The sequence below is a fragment of the Nicotiana tabacum genome, chromosome 6 (assembly GCF_000715075.1).
Source record: "Nicotiana tabacum cultivar K326 chromosome 6, ASM71507v2, whole genome shotgun sequence".
NCBI classification, from domain to species: domain Eukaryota; kingdom Viridiplantae; phylum Streptophyta; class Magnoliopsida; order Solanales; family Solanaceae; genus Nicotiana; species Nicotiana tabacum.
Genome location: NC_134085.1, coordinates 185,071,841 through 185,087,006, shown reverse-complemented (window position 1 = coordinate 185,087,006; position 15,166 = coordinate 185,071,841). Strand labels below are relative to the sequence as shown.

Genomic DNA, 15,166 nt, shown 5'->3' with positions numbered 1-15,166 from the left:
AGGGGATTAAATTCCTTAAGGAAACATTGTGAATTCAGTGGGCTCGAATTAATTTCTGTTTTATTTATATTTACGTTTATAAGCTAACGTTTTAATTTTCAGAATCATTATTTACAAATACAGGCATAATAGTAATAACAAAGTTGCATACTTTTTGTTTGTTAACTAAACAAAGATTATTTTTGTGAAAATTATACTGGCGCCCTATTTGGTCGCACCCATTTAATTTATACCCATATTTTTTAAATTATTTAATCTATACCTTAATTTTGACAACTTCAGACCAATCGTTCACCTCTTCTTCTTCCTCATTCGACCTATGCACTTCAGGCTCGTATATCTAAAGTTATCCGAAAAGTGAATAGACTTATAATTTTTTGTGTAAAGTGATCATAAGTTCGCGATCCCCAAAACTATGTAGAAATGCAAATGCCCCTTATTTTTTTCGTCGCCGGTCAAAACATTTTTTTTTTAAACAAAAAGACAGAGATGTCACTCTGTTCAAGTTAACGAGTTTTTATTTTTTAATTAACGAAAATTGTCTTCTCGTTTTAGGCAAATTACCAATTACCAATACTAACTCCACAGTGGAGTCGGTTTATTTAGCCTGTTGGGGCGTAATTTGATTCTTAAATGCCACGTGTCCAGAAATTAAGCAAAACAATTTCGCAGAAAGTACAGTTTATTTATATTTATATTTCGGAGAAAAGAAAGTCCCCAGTTTACACGCAATTAAAATCCAAATCCCATAGATAGTTCGTTCTAGTTTGAAAGAGATATATAGTCCACTTCCCATTTAAGCATTGAAAATTTCTTTTCTTAAAATTCCGATACTTTACTTTTTCAACTCCAAGATTTTGCGTTCCTTAGAAATTAAGTAATCATTCAAAATTCAATTTTTTTGCTACAATCGATCTCCCCAGGTTCGTTAGTCATATTTCACGTCTTCTTTTCCTGCTTTTGATTTGATTCTTAAATTACTGTAATTGGTTTATTGTCTCTTAATATATTTGGATGCTAGTTTCTTTTTTTCTCTTCTAGTTGCTGATTATGTTCAGGTTAATTTCCATTACTTATTTGCTTTTGAAGATGGTTAGGGTTTAGGATATGAAAAATGAAGGTTTTATTGGTAGACAATGTTTAGCTTGCTGATGACAGAAAAAATAATATTTTTTGCTTGTTTCTTAATATCTAGGGTTCTACGTCTGCCCACCAAGGGGTTTTGCTCAAGGAATGTTCCCTTAATTCTCTTGTTTGCTGAATAAACACGTAATTTAAGACTTGCATTCTGGTAAATATGAAGTATTACTGCATTGCCGTTCTGTTATTAGGATAAGATGGGTTTTTAAAAAAAATTGAATTGTGGAGAGATCGTTTTGAATTCTGATGAATTTTTATCTGTATTTGCTACTGAAAATAGGGTTAAGAAACTGATGGCAACGGCGACTATCGCCACTGCAGCAGGTGCTGCTGCTCTATTATACTATACGTTAAATAAGAAATTGCAATCTGCTCCAACAACTGATGATGATGACGAAGAATGTGGCAGCAGCGGCCAAGATCATGCTCAACTAGGGACTAATAGGGTTTCCAATAGACTTATACAGGCCCCTGCTACGTGGTTAGAGACAATCGCGACATTATCTGAGACTCTTAGGTTTACTTACTCGGAGACCCTGGGCAAGTGGCCTATTGGTGACTTGGCTTTTGGCATCAGTTTTCTTTTGAAGCAACAGGTAATCATGAATCGATTGTATACTTGTTTCCCAGTAAAGGTATCTGGTTGATGTGGAATGTTATGCAGTGTACTGTCATATGTTTAACCTCTGTTGTCATCATGCTGGAAAAGGGAGATATAATATGAAATGCAAATAATTGCACCATGGAATGGAGTAGAGGGAAGAAGATGCTAGACCAGATAGCAGTTTGTCAACTTGTCCAGTATAGAACAATTTTTTTAAACATGTTTCTTCCTGTTTTTGGTATCTGTGATGTGAGGAGTTTTATATTCATATTTCTTTCTTTCTACACAGACATGCATTTATCAAAATGTCCAGCCAAGTGATTTTGTATTGTTTTTGTTGCTTTTCTGAGACTGAACGTAGTGCTCTGTCCTGTTTTATCGTTTCATTTTTCTTTTCATTATGTATTAATGTTTTAAGTATTCTTTATTTATCTATTGCTTTTTATTCAAATGACTAGTTTAGGTCCCTCCAGCACACTTTATGTTTAAAAAACAGTTGTGGAAGTTTGGTGGACTGTGGCCATTGTATAACTAAATACGTGTTCCCAAGGAAAAAATGCTCGGGGAAAGCTCCTTCCTAGTCTGTTACTGAAGCATGATACTTCTGTGATTTTTCCATAGATTTATATACCAAAGCAACTAGTTGCTTAAGGAAGGTGTCGTTCATTTATGCCATGTTAGTAACCACCTTGAGTTGACTTATCACTATCTTACCGAGCTTGTTCACTAAGTAGGTTTATGTTTGCAGGGAAACATACATATTAGTAGCATATTCTGTGGCGAAGACAGTACCCAGTTAAAAGGTTCTGATATTGCTGCAGAGCTTAAATTCCTCTTACACTTGTTGACAGTTTGTTGGCATTTCTCCAAAAAGCCTTTCCCATTATTCTTGGAGGAGACAGGCTATTCTCAAGAAAGTGTACTACTTCAAGAACCCAAAGCTGGAGTAAGTCTCCTCCATAATTCTCAGGCTCTGGCTTAAAATATTTATGTCCTTTCTTCTAAATGACAAATTCTATTATGCAGATTCTGAAGCCAGCTTTTACAATACTTGCTGGCCATCGATCAAAATCTTTCTTCCTTGTAATCCGTGGAACTCATAGTATTAAAGATACTTTGACAGCTGTTACCGGTGCAGTTGTGCCTTTCCATCACACTATGGTACACGAGGGAGGAGTTAGCAATTTGGTGTTAGGCTATGCGCATTGTGGAATGGTTGCAGCTGCTCGATGGATTGCAAAACTTGCAACGCCTTGTCTTCTTAAAGCGCTTAGTATTTATCCCGAATACAAACTTAAGGTCCTTGATATTGAGTCTGATCTTTCCTCAGTTTTAGGACCTTTACTCCCCTTTTCTCTTTTTTATTTTGGGGTTAGAGATGTCTGTTTTTTGTATTTGTTTTTGAAAATATTGATCATATAGGTTGGATCTGTTTCACGATCTGTTTTATTTTTATCAATACTAGTTCTTTATTTTCTTGATTCCCCCGTAGTTTGTCTTTATTCTGTTTGACATTGTTTTTCAATCCTTCTCTTTCTCTTGGTATGAATCTGCCTCTCTGTTGATTTTATTTGGGGTGTGAGTTACATGGAGGGTAGGTCTACTATTCCTTTCCAATTAGTGTGTGTGCGTACTGTTGTATTAGGAGTTTTCTTGCAAATTCCTTATGGTTTCTTTAGGCTAATTCCCTTATAAAGTTTATCTTCTTTTGGCGCACAGATCGTGGGACATTCCTTGGGTGGAGGAACTGCAGCTCTTTTAACTTATATACTTCGTGAGCAGAAGGAACTGTCAGCAGCTACCTGTGTAGCATTTGCACCAGGTTTCATATATAACTTTGTTAATATTTTTTGTCATTTGACATCATTTATGCTAAGAATTTTTTTTTGGAACTGATATGAAAAGGGTGTCTACTCTATGCTACGTCTATTATTGAAATTTTCTAATTTGACCTGGTCATCTGTCTACTTGTGTATGCATGTACTTATATATCCACATTCTACCATTTTGTTCACTTGTCTTCAATCGTACATATTGCTAGATTTTGCTCATTTGGCGAAACATCTTTTGCAGCTGCCTGTATGACATGGGAATTAGCTGAATCAGGGTGTGAATTTATTACCTCAGTAATAAATGGAGCGGATTTGGTGCCTACATTTTCAGCTGCTTCAGTGGACGACTTGCGTACTGAGGTCAACTTCTAGGTCTACATCACAGATTTTCTGTGACTGTTTTTATGTGGCAATTGGTGCATTCTGTTGGAGTTTTTTTCTTCTTTGGGTAGATAGACTAGCATGTTTTGTTTTAATACTGGACACAACCTGTTTCTTCGGTGCCAGTACGTTTTGTCCTGATGTTGAACTTATCTCGCACTTCAAGCTTTTTGTTTTAATGTTTTGGTGAATATAAATTTTGATACTAGTCATGGTTCCTTTTCCCCGCTCCCTTCCAGTTATTCTTCCTCCATTGGGATACATTGATCTGAGCTATGCTGCTGGAGAACCTTCCACCATAAGCCTTGACAAGGACTTCTTCCCCATGCGTAAATCATATTGACACGAGAGTTAGCTAATATCCCCTTGATACTACTTCCTCAAGCCAAATGATGTTGGTTGTATCTGCTAATCCTCCTATTCTTTCTAGCCGACCTCAACTAGTTCCTGGTTGATGCATTGTTAACCAATTGATTGATTGACATCTTATTTTTGCTTTTAGGTGCAATGTCCATTTAGATTAGTGTCTGCTGTTGCCTTTCTAACTTTTCCAGGATTCAGTTTTTGGCCAAAAAAAGAGTCTGTTTCATTTTTTACCTTAGAAGTAAACTGAATTCATTAAGCTTTGGTATCTATTGGTCTAGTTTGGCATGGTGATCTTGATTGTCGAGTTTACAGATCCACCTGATGGTTCAGAGAAAAGGGTTCTGTTTATGGTACATCGTGTTGCTACTATATGCATAGTTTTTTTAATAGCTTCTGGAAGCTTGTTCGTTGTACAAAATTGCACCTCTGCCTCTAATACCTCTTTAGTTTTGAAGTATATCCTCTCAAGAGGGGAATGTTTTTTTTCTTGTTGCAGGTGACAGCATCTGCTTGGTTGAACGATCTAAGAAATCAGATTGAGCACACTAGGATTCTTAGTACTGTTTATCGTTCTGCATCAGCCCTGGGATCTCGTCTTCCATCAATTGCCACCGCGAGAGCTAAGGTTGCTGGTGCTGGTGCAATACTACGGCCTGTTTCCAGTGGAACGCAGGTACAATCATAGTTTACTCTGTTATTTCAGTTCTCCCTTGCACTCTGGTAGTAACAAAGCTGTAATACAGTTTGCTAATGTGTGAACTTGTCTGACCATTTGGCCGACCAGCGTGTCGCCTTTGGTGCATATCAACCTGTTATATGCACACCGAAGACATGACATATAACTTGACTGCACAGTTGTGTTTAGCATTCTGTTTTATAGGTTATTTGTGAAAAATGTTTAAGGTGTTGGCATTCTAGAGAATATTTTTTTGAGTTGATAAAAATAATCAAGAGAATATGCTTAATACTTTAGCTCACTTAAGGAGATAGCACTTATAGAGCTTCTGGCTCTGTTTATTTTGTTTCTTGTTCTCCGCTGGAGTCTGACCACATTTATCAGTCCTCGAAGTGTATCAGTGGATATTGACATCGGCAGTGATCTGTAGGTTGTCATGAAGAGAGCGCAAAGTATGGCCCAGGCAGCATTGTCGCGGCCTGCCATGCAGTTGTCGTCATGGTCGTGCATTGGTCCCAGACGTCGACCTACGAGTGTTCAGGTTAATTCTGATGAACAGCAAAACTTTGGTGAAACTTCTTCCAGCCAAAATTCTGAAACATTCCTTCTGGAATCCGAGGAGACCAGAAGTACGTCTGTGATGGAGCTTCCTGTATCTTCAACCGTGGGAATTACATGGAACTCAGACATTGATCAGTCTATTGCAGATGGGATCAATATCCATAATGGCCTGGATCCCGATCTTGATGATAGTGAACATGTGGCCGATGACCGACCTGAAGACCGAATGACGGAAGTTGAGATGTGGCAACAACTAGAGCATGAGCTCTATGATCAGTCTGAAGGTGAAACTGATGTTGCCAAGGAGATTAGGGAAGAAGAAGCAGCGATCGCAGAGTCAGGTCAGAGCTCAAGTGAAAGCATTCCAAACACAAAAGAGGTGCACAGATTCTTTCCTCCTGGAAAGATAATGCATATAGTGACTCTCCTCTCTGAAGAGGTCGATCATGTAAGTGACAGCGACATGTTGTGTGAGGATCATAACCAACCCAAGGATACAAAGGTTGGAATATTTCTCACTCCTAGATCACTGTACAGTAAAATAAGGTTGTCACAAACTATGATCAGTGATCATCTCATGCCTGCTTATAGAAAGCAGATAGAGAAACTAATTAGGGACCACGAGAATGATGATGCTCGCGTCAGATTAAATGAAACCTGACCATTAAGTTGTCAGGTGCAATGTCAAGTGAAATGTTGGTTCTTGAATGGTATCGAAAAGAGAGCTCGAGATTAGGCCCTGTGTCGTAGCGAAAATTTTGATACGTTGATACTTTTCACGATTGTAGAGTTAGTGATCAATGGCTGCAGCCTCCTCCTCAGGGGATGCTTACTGATGGTATACTCTTAGCTAATTGTGCCTAAACCTTGACACAGACTTGAAGGTGTTTAGATTGCTGTATATATCCTGAAGACGTCGTATTCTTTTGTCAATGAAATGAAACTGTAACTATTTAATTTGGCCTTTTATGCTTTCTTTTGCACATTGCGTTACAAGTTCATTCTTAGAGATCATGTGGAAGCTGCAGTTTCACCGTGAATCCAACTAATATGTTTATAGCCCGTTTGGCCAAGCTACAAAAATTAGCTTATTTTGAGAGGTGTTATTTCTCAAAAGTACTTTTGATGGGAAAAACACTTTTTTTCTTCCAAAAGCCAAGCCAAACAGGTCAATTTTGAAAAAAAAGCACTTCTAAGATTGGAGAAGCTTGGCCAAACAGGTTATAATTTATGACTTCATATTCTCGTGGTTATTTATTATTATTATTATTATTGATGTTGTCTATATCTATTAATATTTATACTATATTTATTTATATTAAAAGCACGAAGCCCTTAGCGAAATATCGTTCGCTTTTTTTACTCTTTAAAAATAAAGTTCACACTAGATAAAATAGTCATTTAATTCTTTTCCTAATGTTTAGGACCTAGAAAGTCATTGAAATTTGGTTATTACATCTTTCTTTATTTCAACTAGGTACCTAAAATTTAGGACTTTAAAATCAATTAAAAATTTACCTTAAATAAATATTTAAGAAAAGTCAATTTGAAACATTAGTACGAATTTATAGATGCTCGTCTGAAGTAGGTTATACATGGCAATTGAAAGTGACATCCCAATGGTGCTCAAATTGTATTCATGGTCAACAAAATAATTTTTTTAATATCAACAAGTAATTTTCGAAGAAGAATTTGCTTCATTTCGTATTTGTAATAAATTACATTAATTTATTCTAATTATGTGATAAATAGCGTGAGATTAAATTGAAAACTACTAAATATATATGAAAAAAATGTTTCACTTTTTTAATTTTTTTTTTTGTCTTCTTCAATCAATCTAGACTATTATAAAAGCTCGAAACTTTAAAGCGAAGTTGATCGGCTTTCTTATCATTTAAAAATAAATTCACATTGGACAAAATTATTGTTTAATTAATATTTTTTAATAGTTAGGACATTGAAATTACTAAAGTTCTGACTAATAAATTTTTTACTTATTTGAACTATATAGGAGTTCCTAATCTTTCGAAATGTCATCCCGGTAAGATTACTTATATAAGTCGAGTAAGTCCATTCTCACGAGAATTCATAATTTTAGGAATTGTTATTTCATCCGGAATAATAATATTCCATGTGACATTTGAAGTGTTCCACTTTAAGATATCAAAAGACGAAAACTTAAAGCAAATTGTACAAAAATCATAATTAGGGGCTCACGATTATTTTCAGCTTACTAAAGTTTTAAAGATTTAAGGTTGATAATATTAGAAATATTAACTATTTCAAGCTATTATTTTTTAAGAAAATATTAATAACATGTTTTTCAAAAATGTTGTCATAGAGTTTCATAATTTCTCATAGTATCAATACGTGGTTATTGATATTACCCATCACCATTGAGCTAAAAGAAGTAACAATGTTTATTAGCATGTATAATCCCTTTATCATGATAATGATCGAATCTATATAGAAAAGATGGCGTGAAAACCTAAATCCATCCCTAACGAAAGTCTAAAGATTAACATTCATCTTTTTTTTTTCCTTCAGTTTTTGTAATTTTTATTTAATAATTTAGACACTTTTGTGAATAATATCTATATAATTTTTACAAAATTATATTTGTTGATATGGGATACACACACAACGCGCGTACTCTGAAACTAATCTTTTTTAAATAAGGGAACTACCCAGGTTTCAAACTCGGATTTCTGGTGGGAGTTCTATTAATACTAAAGGAATAAAATATCAGTTGTATCAGTATCTTTGCTAATGAATGAAAATGAAAGAGATACTAATATTAAAGTGGACTTTGAGCAAAAATAGAAATATACTTAGCCTCCAAAGAAGTTGCAAGGTAGAGAGCTAAGCTTTATTTAATCTTCAGCAACTCCACCACTTGGCATTATTTATTAGTAATTGTGATCAACTGATGATGACTTAAGAGCAACATATATACATTCGTCTTTAACAATTATTAATGCGAATATTCCATTAAGCAACATTTATAATTGTAACATATGAACCCTATTGCTTCATCAATCACGATTTACATCTTATCTCTTATTTACGAAACTTTCTTTCTTTTAGAAAAATATTATTTTCATTGTTATTGCGTGCAATGCTTCTTTTGATTGGTCAAAAAACTAACACCACTCAAGGCTAGCTATATATATACCTCGCATCTCCCAAATCCTCTATATTTGGACTGTTTGTAACTAATTGTTTCTTGTTTTTTTTTAAACTGATTCACAGCGTGTGTTATAGACGGAAAATATTTTTCAAAAATGAGTCATTTCTGTTTTTTGGTTTCCAAAAAATAATCAGGTCACCAACTTCCTTTGCCGGCCGTCACCAACTTCCTTGACCTTCGGCACCGGGCATGCGTCAACCCCCATTTATGATCTTACAATTTTGCGAAGACCTGTATTTTTAGTAAACAATCGCCCGGGCCTGGTCAGTGCGACTCCTATTATGAGGAGGCACCCTTCCTCCCAAAGTTGCGGGGCTATTTTGCCGAGTTTTAAATTTTCGATTTCCCTCCCCCCAAAACCAAAATAGGGAAAATGTCTTTCCTTGTGGATGAAAGTTTTTTCCCTTCACAATTAGTTTAATTCTTAATTTTATGTTATTGCTTTAACCAATAGTTGGACATTGTTATCATTCTAACTTGATTTCGTGAATTATTTGATTAACTGACATTGTAGACGTGTAGTACGATATAAATGAAAATGATAGGGCGCTTTCCCATTTCCATAAACATGTGGAAGGAGAAATATTGACCAATGAAATGATGCAGAATTGGTCAGCAAAAGAATGGACATGTGTGTATGTGGGCCGTTGCTCTAATCTTTGCAATTTCGAGATGAAACTAAAGAAATGACTAATGAAAATGACATGAACAATTTTGATTAGTATGTTACTAATTAATTATAGTTAAGTTAGCCATGTAATTATAGGTAAAGAGCGCATATGCCTTGTGTTATGCCTCAATAAACCACAAAAATAGTTTCTTTATGATTGCATGAGGTCATTCATGAGTCACGACAATCATGAAAGGCTGCGCCCATCTCCCTTTGTATTTAATTGTGTTTTGAAAAAAGAATCAAACTATAGTGTTAATTTACTCCTTCATTTTAATTGATTTTTTTTATTGTTTTCACACATATTAAGAAATTCACCTTTTAGTATTGATTAATAATAAAAATGATCATATTAATCTTAATTTATTTGTTAAAAATATAACAAATACTCCTAGACTCTTTATTTTGAGAACAATTTTGGAAAAAAGAAGTTAATTCCTTCTTGGTATTTGAAAAAATCAAATATTGTGGACTATAAGGAAAATACCAAAAAATTAATTAAAGTGGACCGTACAAAGTAATTAAATATATGGAAATGGTACACTTAAATGTGGAGATAAAAGTGCATTATCTAAACATTCTCCTTCATGACCAATATGGCACGATAAACCTCCCTTCTCCTGGCACGCTAAGAGTTGTACATCTAAAGCATAGACAATATAATATGAAATTCAATATTAAGTAAATCAAAGATTGAGATGAGTCTGATTTTAAACTTAACTCAACCACAAAATATTACTATTATAACTTCTAAGGTGAGTTTAGAAGGAGAGTATTAGCGTAACTGGTAAAATTGTTGTTATGTGACCAAGAGGTTACGGATTCAAGTCATGGAAATGCAGGGTAAAACTATGTAAAATAGACCCTTGTGACGGTTCTTCCCCGGACCTGCGCATAGCGAGAGCTTAATGCACTGGACAATTTTTTTTTCCTTTTTTTTTTCCCTTTCTGAGGTGAGTTTAAAAGAGAAGGTGGTGCCAATGAATGGAGTCACTCAATCAAGCAAGAGATGATCCTCGAGAAAAATTGTTTGATGGTATAAGCTCACATCCCATGTTAGCTATCTTTGTCTTCATCTTATTGGTGGAAGAAACCTATGGATTTAGTCACTTTTGTTCCTTAATTTGCTTAGACTAGATCTGAACAAATCATATTTCTAAACTCTTAAATAGTTCCATAACTAGTTGTTTCTTTGAAATCATTTGTATTATGATCCAACGTGATCCAGTCTTGAAACATATTTGACGTGAAAATTAGGGGCCATGTGCATAAGCCCGTCTGAAATTTGATGTTTATGGGTTTCATACTTGCCGGCAAACTCATAACTCGTTTTAGTTACTGAATTCGTAATTATATATCTTAACATATATATTTTATGAATTTTTTAATACAAATACATAGTCTACGTAAAAATTATTGAATTCATCTGAACTCATACCTAATACTCTAGCTCCGTACCTCTGAACATGTAAGACCTATGATTCAGGGGCGGATGCATCATTGATTTATCGGATTCAACTGAACCCAATACGTTCAACGCGAATATAAATTTCTATATAAAAATCACCAAAAGTATAATAAATAGTAGATATGAATTCATAACTTTAAAATATAATAGGTTCAATAATGTTAAAAAAAACTTTAATGATAAACTTATAGAATTAAAATTCTAGATCCGCCCCCTATAATTGGTTAACCAGAATTGATGGATATATGAACAGTCGCAATTTTGAGTCAGAAGACCTTTTGTAGTTTGGTTTCCTATAAATTCATGCAAACAAATTAGTAAAATATTGGTGTCATAATCTCATAGACATATCCTATCAAATAAAATTGACCAAAGAAAAGCGTGAAACATGAGAAAGCTAATTATATGTCGTATTCTAAACACATAGCCATACAATTAATTGATGATCATGACTGATGCTTCCACATAAAAACCATCTTTCATCTGCCTTTGGATACTATCTACTTAATTAACCTATAAAGATGAGAGGATCCTTTCAAATTTCTTACGTTTTTTCTTATTTTTTTACTTACTCATCGGACGTTCGAAACTCATTGTCTCTGCTAATATTCCAGATTCACCGTACAAATTTAAGTATGAGGGTTCTAGCGTCCCATGTCAAGAGAATTTCATCCCGAAAACACAAATTTAAGACATCTGAATAAAAAGGAAAAAGAACATTTATCATTCCTCCACACTTTTTACTGATTTAGTACTTTTTTTTCTATTATTATTAAGTGGGCGTCGTTTTCATAATCATTCCTCTCCCCTCCCCCATATATATAACAAATGAAGAATAAAGAAAAAACATGAGTTTCTTTTTGTTCACTTGGTCCATGCACTAAAGAAACGTATATGAAGGTGACTCGTCTTATGGTCATTTATCACTAAGGGCGTATAAATATTACAATCTATATACGTCACATCCCAATTTCTTTAGCCTAATAAAAATAACATTGGCTAAGCGTGGTCAACTTTGGTGGCGTAAGTTTCATTAAAGAAATCTTGGGATAAGAATAATAATTCCGAAATAAAGTTTAAAATTAATTTTGTTTCATGTTTGGTTTGGAACTAATTTCGAAATAATTTTTACACTAAAATAATGGGATTAGTAATATCATATAAAAGGTGGCATAACTAATCGATCGGATATGATCTCACGATTATACCAAACGACCCCTTAATTTGTATCTAATAATTTACAACTCCAGTTGGGCCCTCCGCCGCTTGTCCACCACCAAAGCTAGCTAGGAACCTGGAAATGCCATTTCCACTCTTTTTCAACTTCCAAGTCAGATTTAATTCTGGTCCCCAATGGCGAAGACACATAAATTGAAGGGTTATCAGTTAAATATTCTTAACCAAAAAATTAATATATTTTATATGTAGGTCGTTCCAAACCGAATATCATTAGACGGAGGTCTGAGTTTTCCTATCAACTAGCGAGGTAAAGCCGTTGGAAATCGGTAAATATTTACTTTGTCCGATGTTCTCATCAAATTAATAAATGTATGATGAATGACTCATTAGGTTTGCAATATTTGTTAGAAAATAATAATCAAAATTGGCTTTGAGGCGTGAAAATCGACTGTCCTTAAAGAGTTATCGCCTGTATACTAATTTAGGGAAAATACAAAACGATTCTCTTCAGGATACAACAAAGCCTGCAATAACACTTGTGATTTTCTATTTTCACTTCGTTGGAATTCTTGTGTATTTATAGGCAACCAACAGACCCTTTCAGAAAAGATGTCTTGTTTCACAAACAGACACGACTATTTATTCGAATTTTGAATTTAAAATTCAAATAAATTTGATTTTTCTGTTAAAAATAATTAACTCTAGGATCTCGTGCCTGTTGAGTCAATCTCGTGCCTGTTGAGTCAATCTCGTGCCTGTTATGTGCTATTTCATAATGATCAGTTCTGAGGCTAACAGACAAGGTACGAGAAAGAAACGTCCCACTTCCAACTTGGCAATAACAAACTATCTTACAATCCCCCACTAGTTTGTTATTTCACTTCATAACACTTGTGAATAATTGAAAGTATCTTTTACAGATTTGAACTTTCCTTTAGTGTAAGTATATTAAAGTTTTGACGAAGTTAATGGTATCTTAAGATCTGAACCACAAATCCTTGTGCCAAAACCGAAAGTACCACACACACAATTGTCACACCTCCTTTTTACGCACCCGCGAGGGGCAAGAGAGTTTTTTCCAATTAAAAGACAATCGAAACGGGATTGGTTTGTTTATTTCAGAGTCGCCACTTGGGAGATTTAGGGTGTCCCAAGTCGCCAAGTTTAATCCCGAATCGAGGAAAAGAATGACTTCATATTACAGTCTGCGTACCAGAAATCCGGATAAGGAATTCTGTTAACCCGGGAGAAGGTGTTAGGCATTCCCGAGTTCCGTGGTTCTAGCACGGTCGCTCAACTATTATATTCGGCTTGTTTATCTGGCTTTTAATACATTTATGAACCGATGTGCCAATTTTAACTTTTTACCGCTTTTATTATTATTATTTTTAAAAGAATGTGAACATTGCTTAAAACACGTCTTTGCACTGCGTCACATGAAATGCACCCACAATCCGAAACACATTTTATTTGATGTTTTGGGATTTGGATTTGGGTCGCATGAAATGCACACCCAAGCTTAAGAAAGTAAACTATTAAACACGCGCCTAAAGAGACTATCGCGTCATTATTTTGGGAAGGCCATGAAATTCGCTAAACGGTCCTTCCGAATTCTAATTAAACCATACATTTTGTGAGGGCCCCGCAATCTGTGCGTTTTATTTGGCGAGGCTCATCTCATTCATTTTTAGAAGGATATCCTATAGCAGCTACGTTTCTTATCGCGTTTGTCTCTACTAATCGAAAACAGAAATAACCCTAGTTAATTACATGCTTGCAGGTTATTTATAGCAGGATTTCGAATGCCTTTACCGAATCAGAAACATGGCCGCGCCCACGGGCAGCTTATTGAATATTATGGGCCCAAACCCAACCCACCTAATGTCGGCTGGGCCTGGGCCACTGCTTCACCGATGAGAACCTGCCTAGTCCCTTTCGACTTAGGCTTGACCTTCGCGAAGTTGGAACCGTGAGCTTTTGTTCTTTGTTCTAAGGTGTGCTTTACCAGTTATAACGCGGTAATCTATCAAAAGGGAAGGTAATTAACTAATAATGGATAGTTATCATGCATTACTGGACATGCTTAATCACAAACATAACTGATTCCTGAGCTACAACCTACTACATATCAAATCTTTTATCTTCCAACCTACACACACAATAGGATATTAAATTGCCATACAATCGACATTTGCTATGTGTGAGAGCTAACTACAGTATTCAAGCAAAAATGTAAACTATTATACATCACATGATGTTCAATATATCAGTCTATGTATGAAATAAACATCTTCAGATCTTCTCTTTTGTATTCATGCTCAATTTTCAAGTTATATCGACAGTATAGTCGGGTACCTGGTGTAGAAAACAAAAGAAGAAGGAGAATGATCAGCTGAGTAGTATGCAACAAACAACAGCAGCAGCAGATAAACAACAACAACACAGGAACAACACTCAGCAACAATGTCACCAATAGTCCACAGATAAACCGCAGCAGTTTCCACAACAAAGAAACCCAACAGGTGGTCGAGCACCAAGCAGACAATCCCAGACACAGAGTAGTAAAACAGTAGAAAACCCAGAATGTTCAATGCAAATAGCCACAGCAATGCAATAGTCACAAACAACTCGGCAAAAGCCAACAACAATTGGCAAAGACAGCTTGACCAACTTAAACTCTTATGCAGTTTTCAGACAATAGTTGGTTCAATATCCTGAAATTTCTTCTGTTATTCTTTCTTTTCAATTTTCTAACTCACAAAACCTCTCTGAAGACTAAAAATGTCCAGGTCCTTTCATGTTCTGAAACAGTCCTATTTATAGGCAGAAATGGCAAGCATTAAGCTGCCTTGAACCCTTTCCCTCCTTCCTGCCCATAACTTCTTTTTAAACTAAAAGTATTCCCCATGCCCATCCATTCGACAGGCCTTTAGCCTGTATTTTCTGCCCAAAAGCATGGGCAGCCCTTTTTTATTCAATCAGCCCCATGCTAACAAGTTTGGCTCCCCACTATTATATTATTTTAATCCTAATCCAGTACCCTATTTGTCAGCTCATTTAAACTAATCATTTCTGTTCTTTTTTACACCCAAACTACCC

General features: G+C 35.2%; 1 protein-coding gene across 2 annotated transcripts; it reads left to right on the top strand.

Moving 5' to 3' along the window:
* Nucleotides 1–450: 450 nt before the first annotated feature.
* On the top strand, nt 451–6,524 carry LOC107822517 (uncharacterized). Of its 2 annotated transcripts, XM_016649072.2 has the most exons (9): nt 451–923; nt 1,196–1,291; nt 1,421–1,736; nt 2,493–2,690; nt 2,771–3,043; nt 3,464–3,566; nt 3,818–3,936; nt 4,820–4,996; nt 5,430–6,524. In XM_016649072.2, exons 3-9 carry the CDS (start codon nt 1,434–1,436, stop codon nt 6,219–6,221), a joined length of 1,965 nt encoding a protein of 654 aa, XP_016504558.1. In that variant the 5' UTR covers nt 451–923; nt 1,196–1,291; nt 1,421–1,433; the 3' UTR covers nt 6,222–6,524. The 2 variants fall into 2 exon arrangements, with proteins under 2 accessions (XP_016504558.1, XP_016504557.1); XM_016649071.2 differs by lacking the exon at nt 1,196–1,291 and having other exon boundaries at nt 720–923.
* Nucleotides 6,525–15,166: the final 8,642 nt, after the last annotated feature.

What these genes read in the sequence shown, in the direction of transcription:
- LOC107822517 (XM_016649072.2), top strand. Translation starts at nt 1,434, where the DNA reads ATGGCAACGGCGACTATCGCCACTGCAGCAGGTGCTGCTGCTCTATTA. An exon ending in ATCCCGAATACAAACTTAAG is followed by an intron (nt 3,044 to 3,463) that starts GTCCTTGATATT and finishes TTTGGCGCACAG; the next exon opens with ATCGTGGGACATTCCTTGGG. An exon ending in CTGTTTCCAGTGGAACGCAG is followed by an intron (nt 4,997 to 5,429) that starts GTACAATCATAG and finishes AGTGATCTGTAG; the next exon opens with GTTGTCATGAAGAGAGCGCA.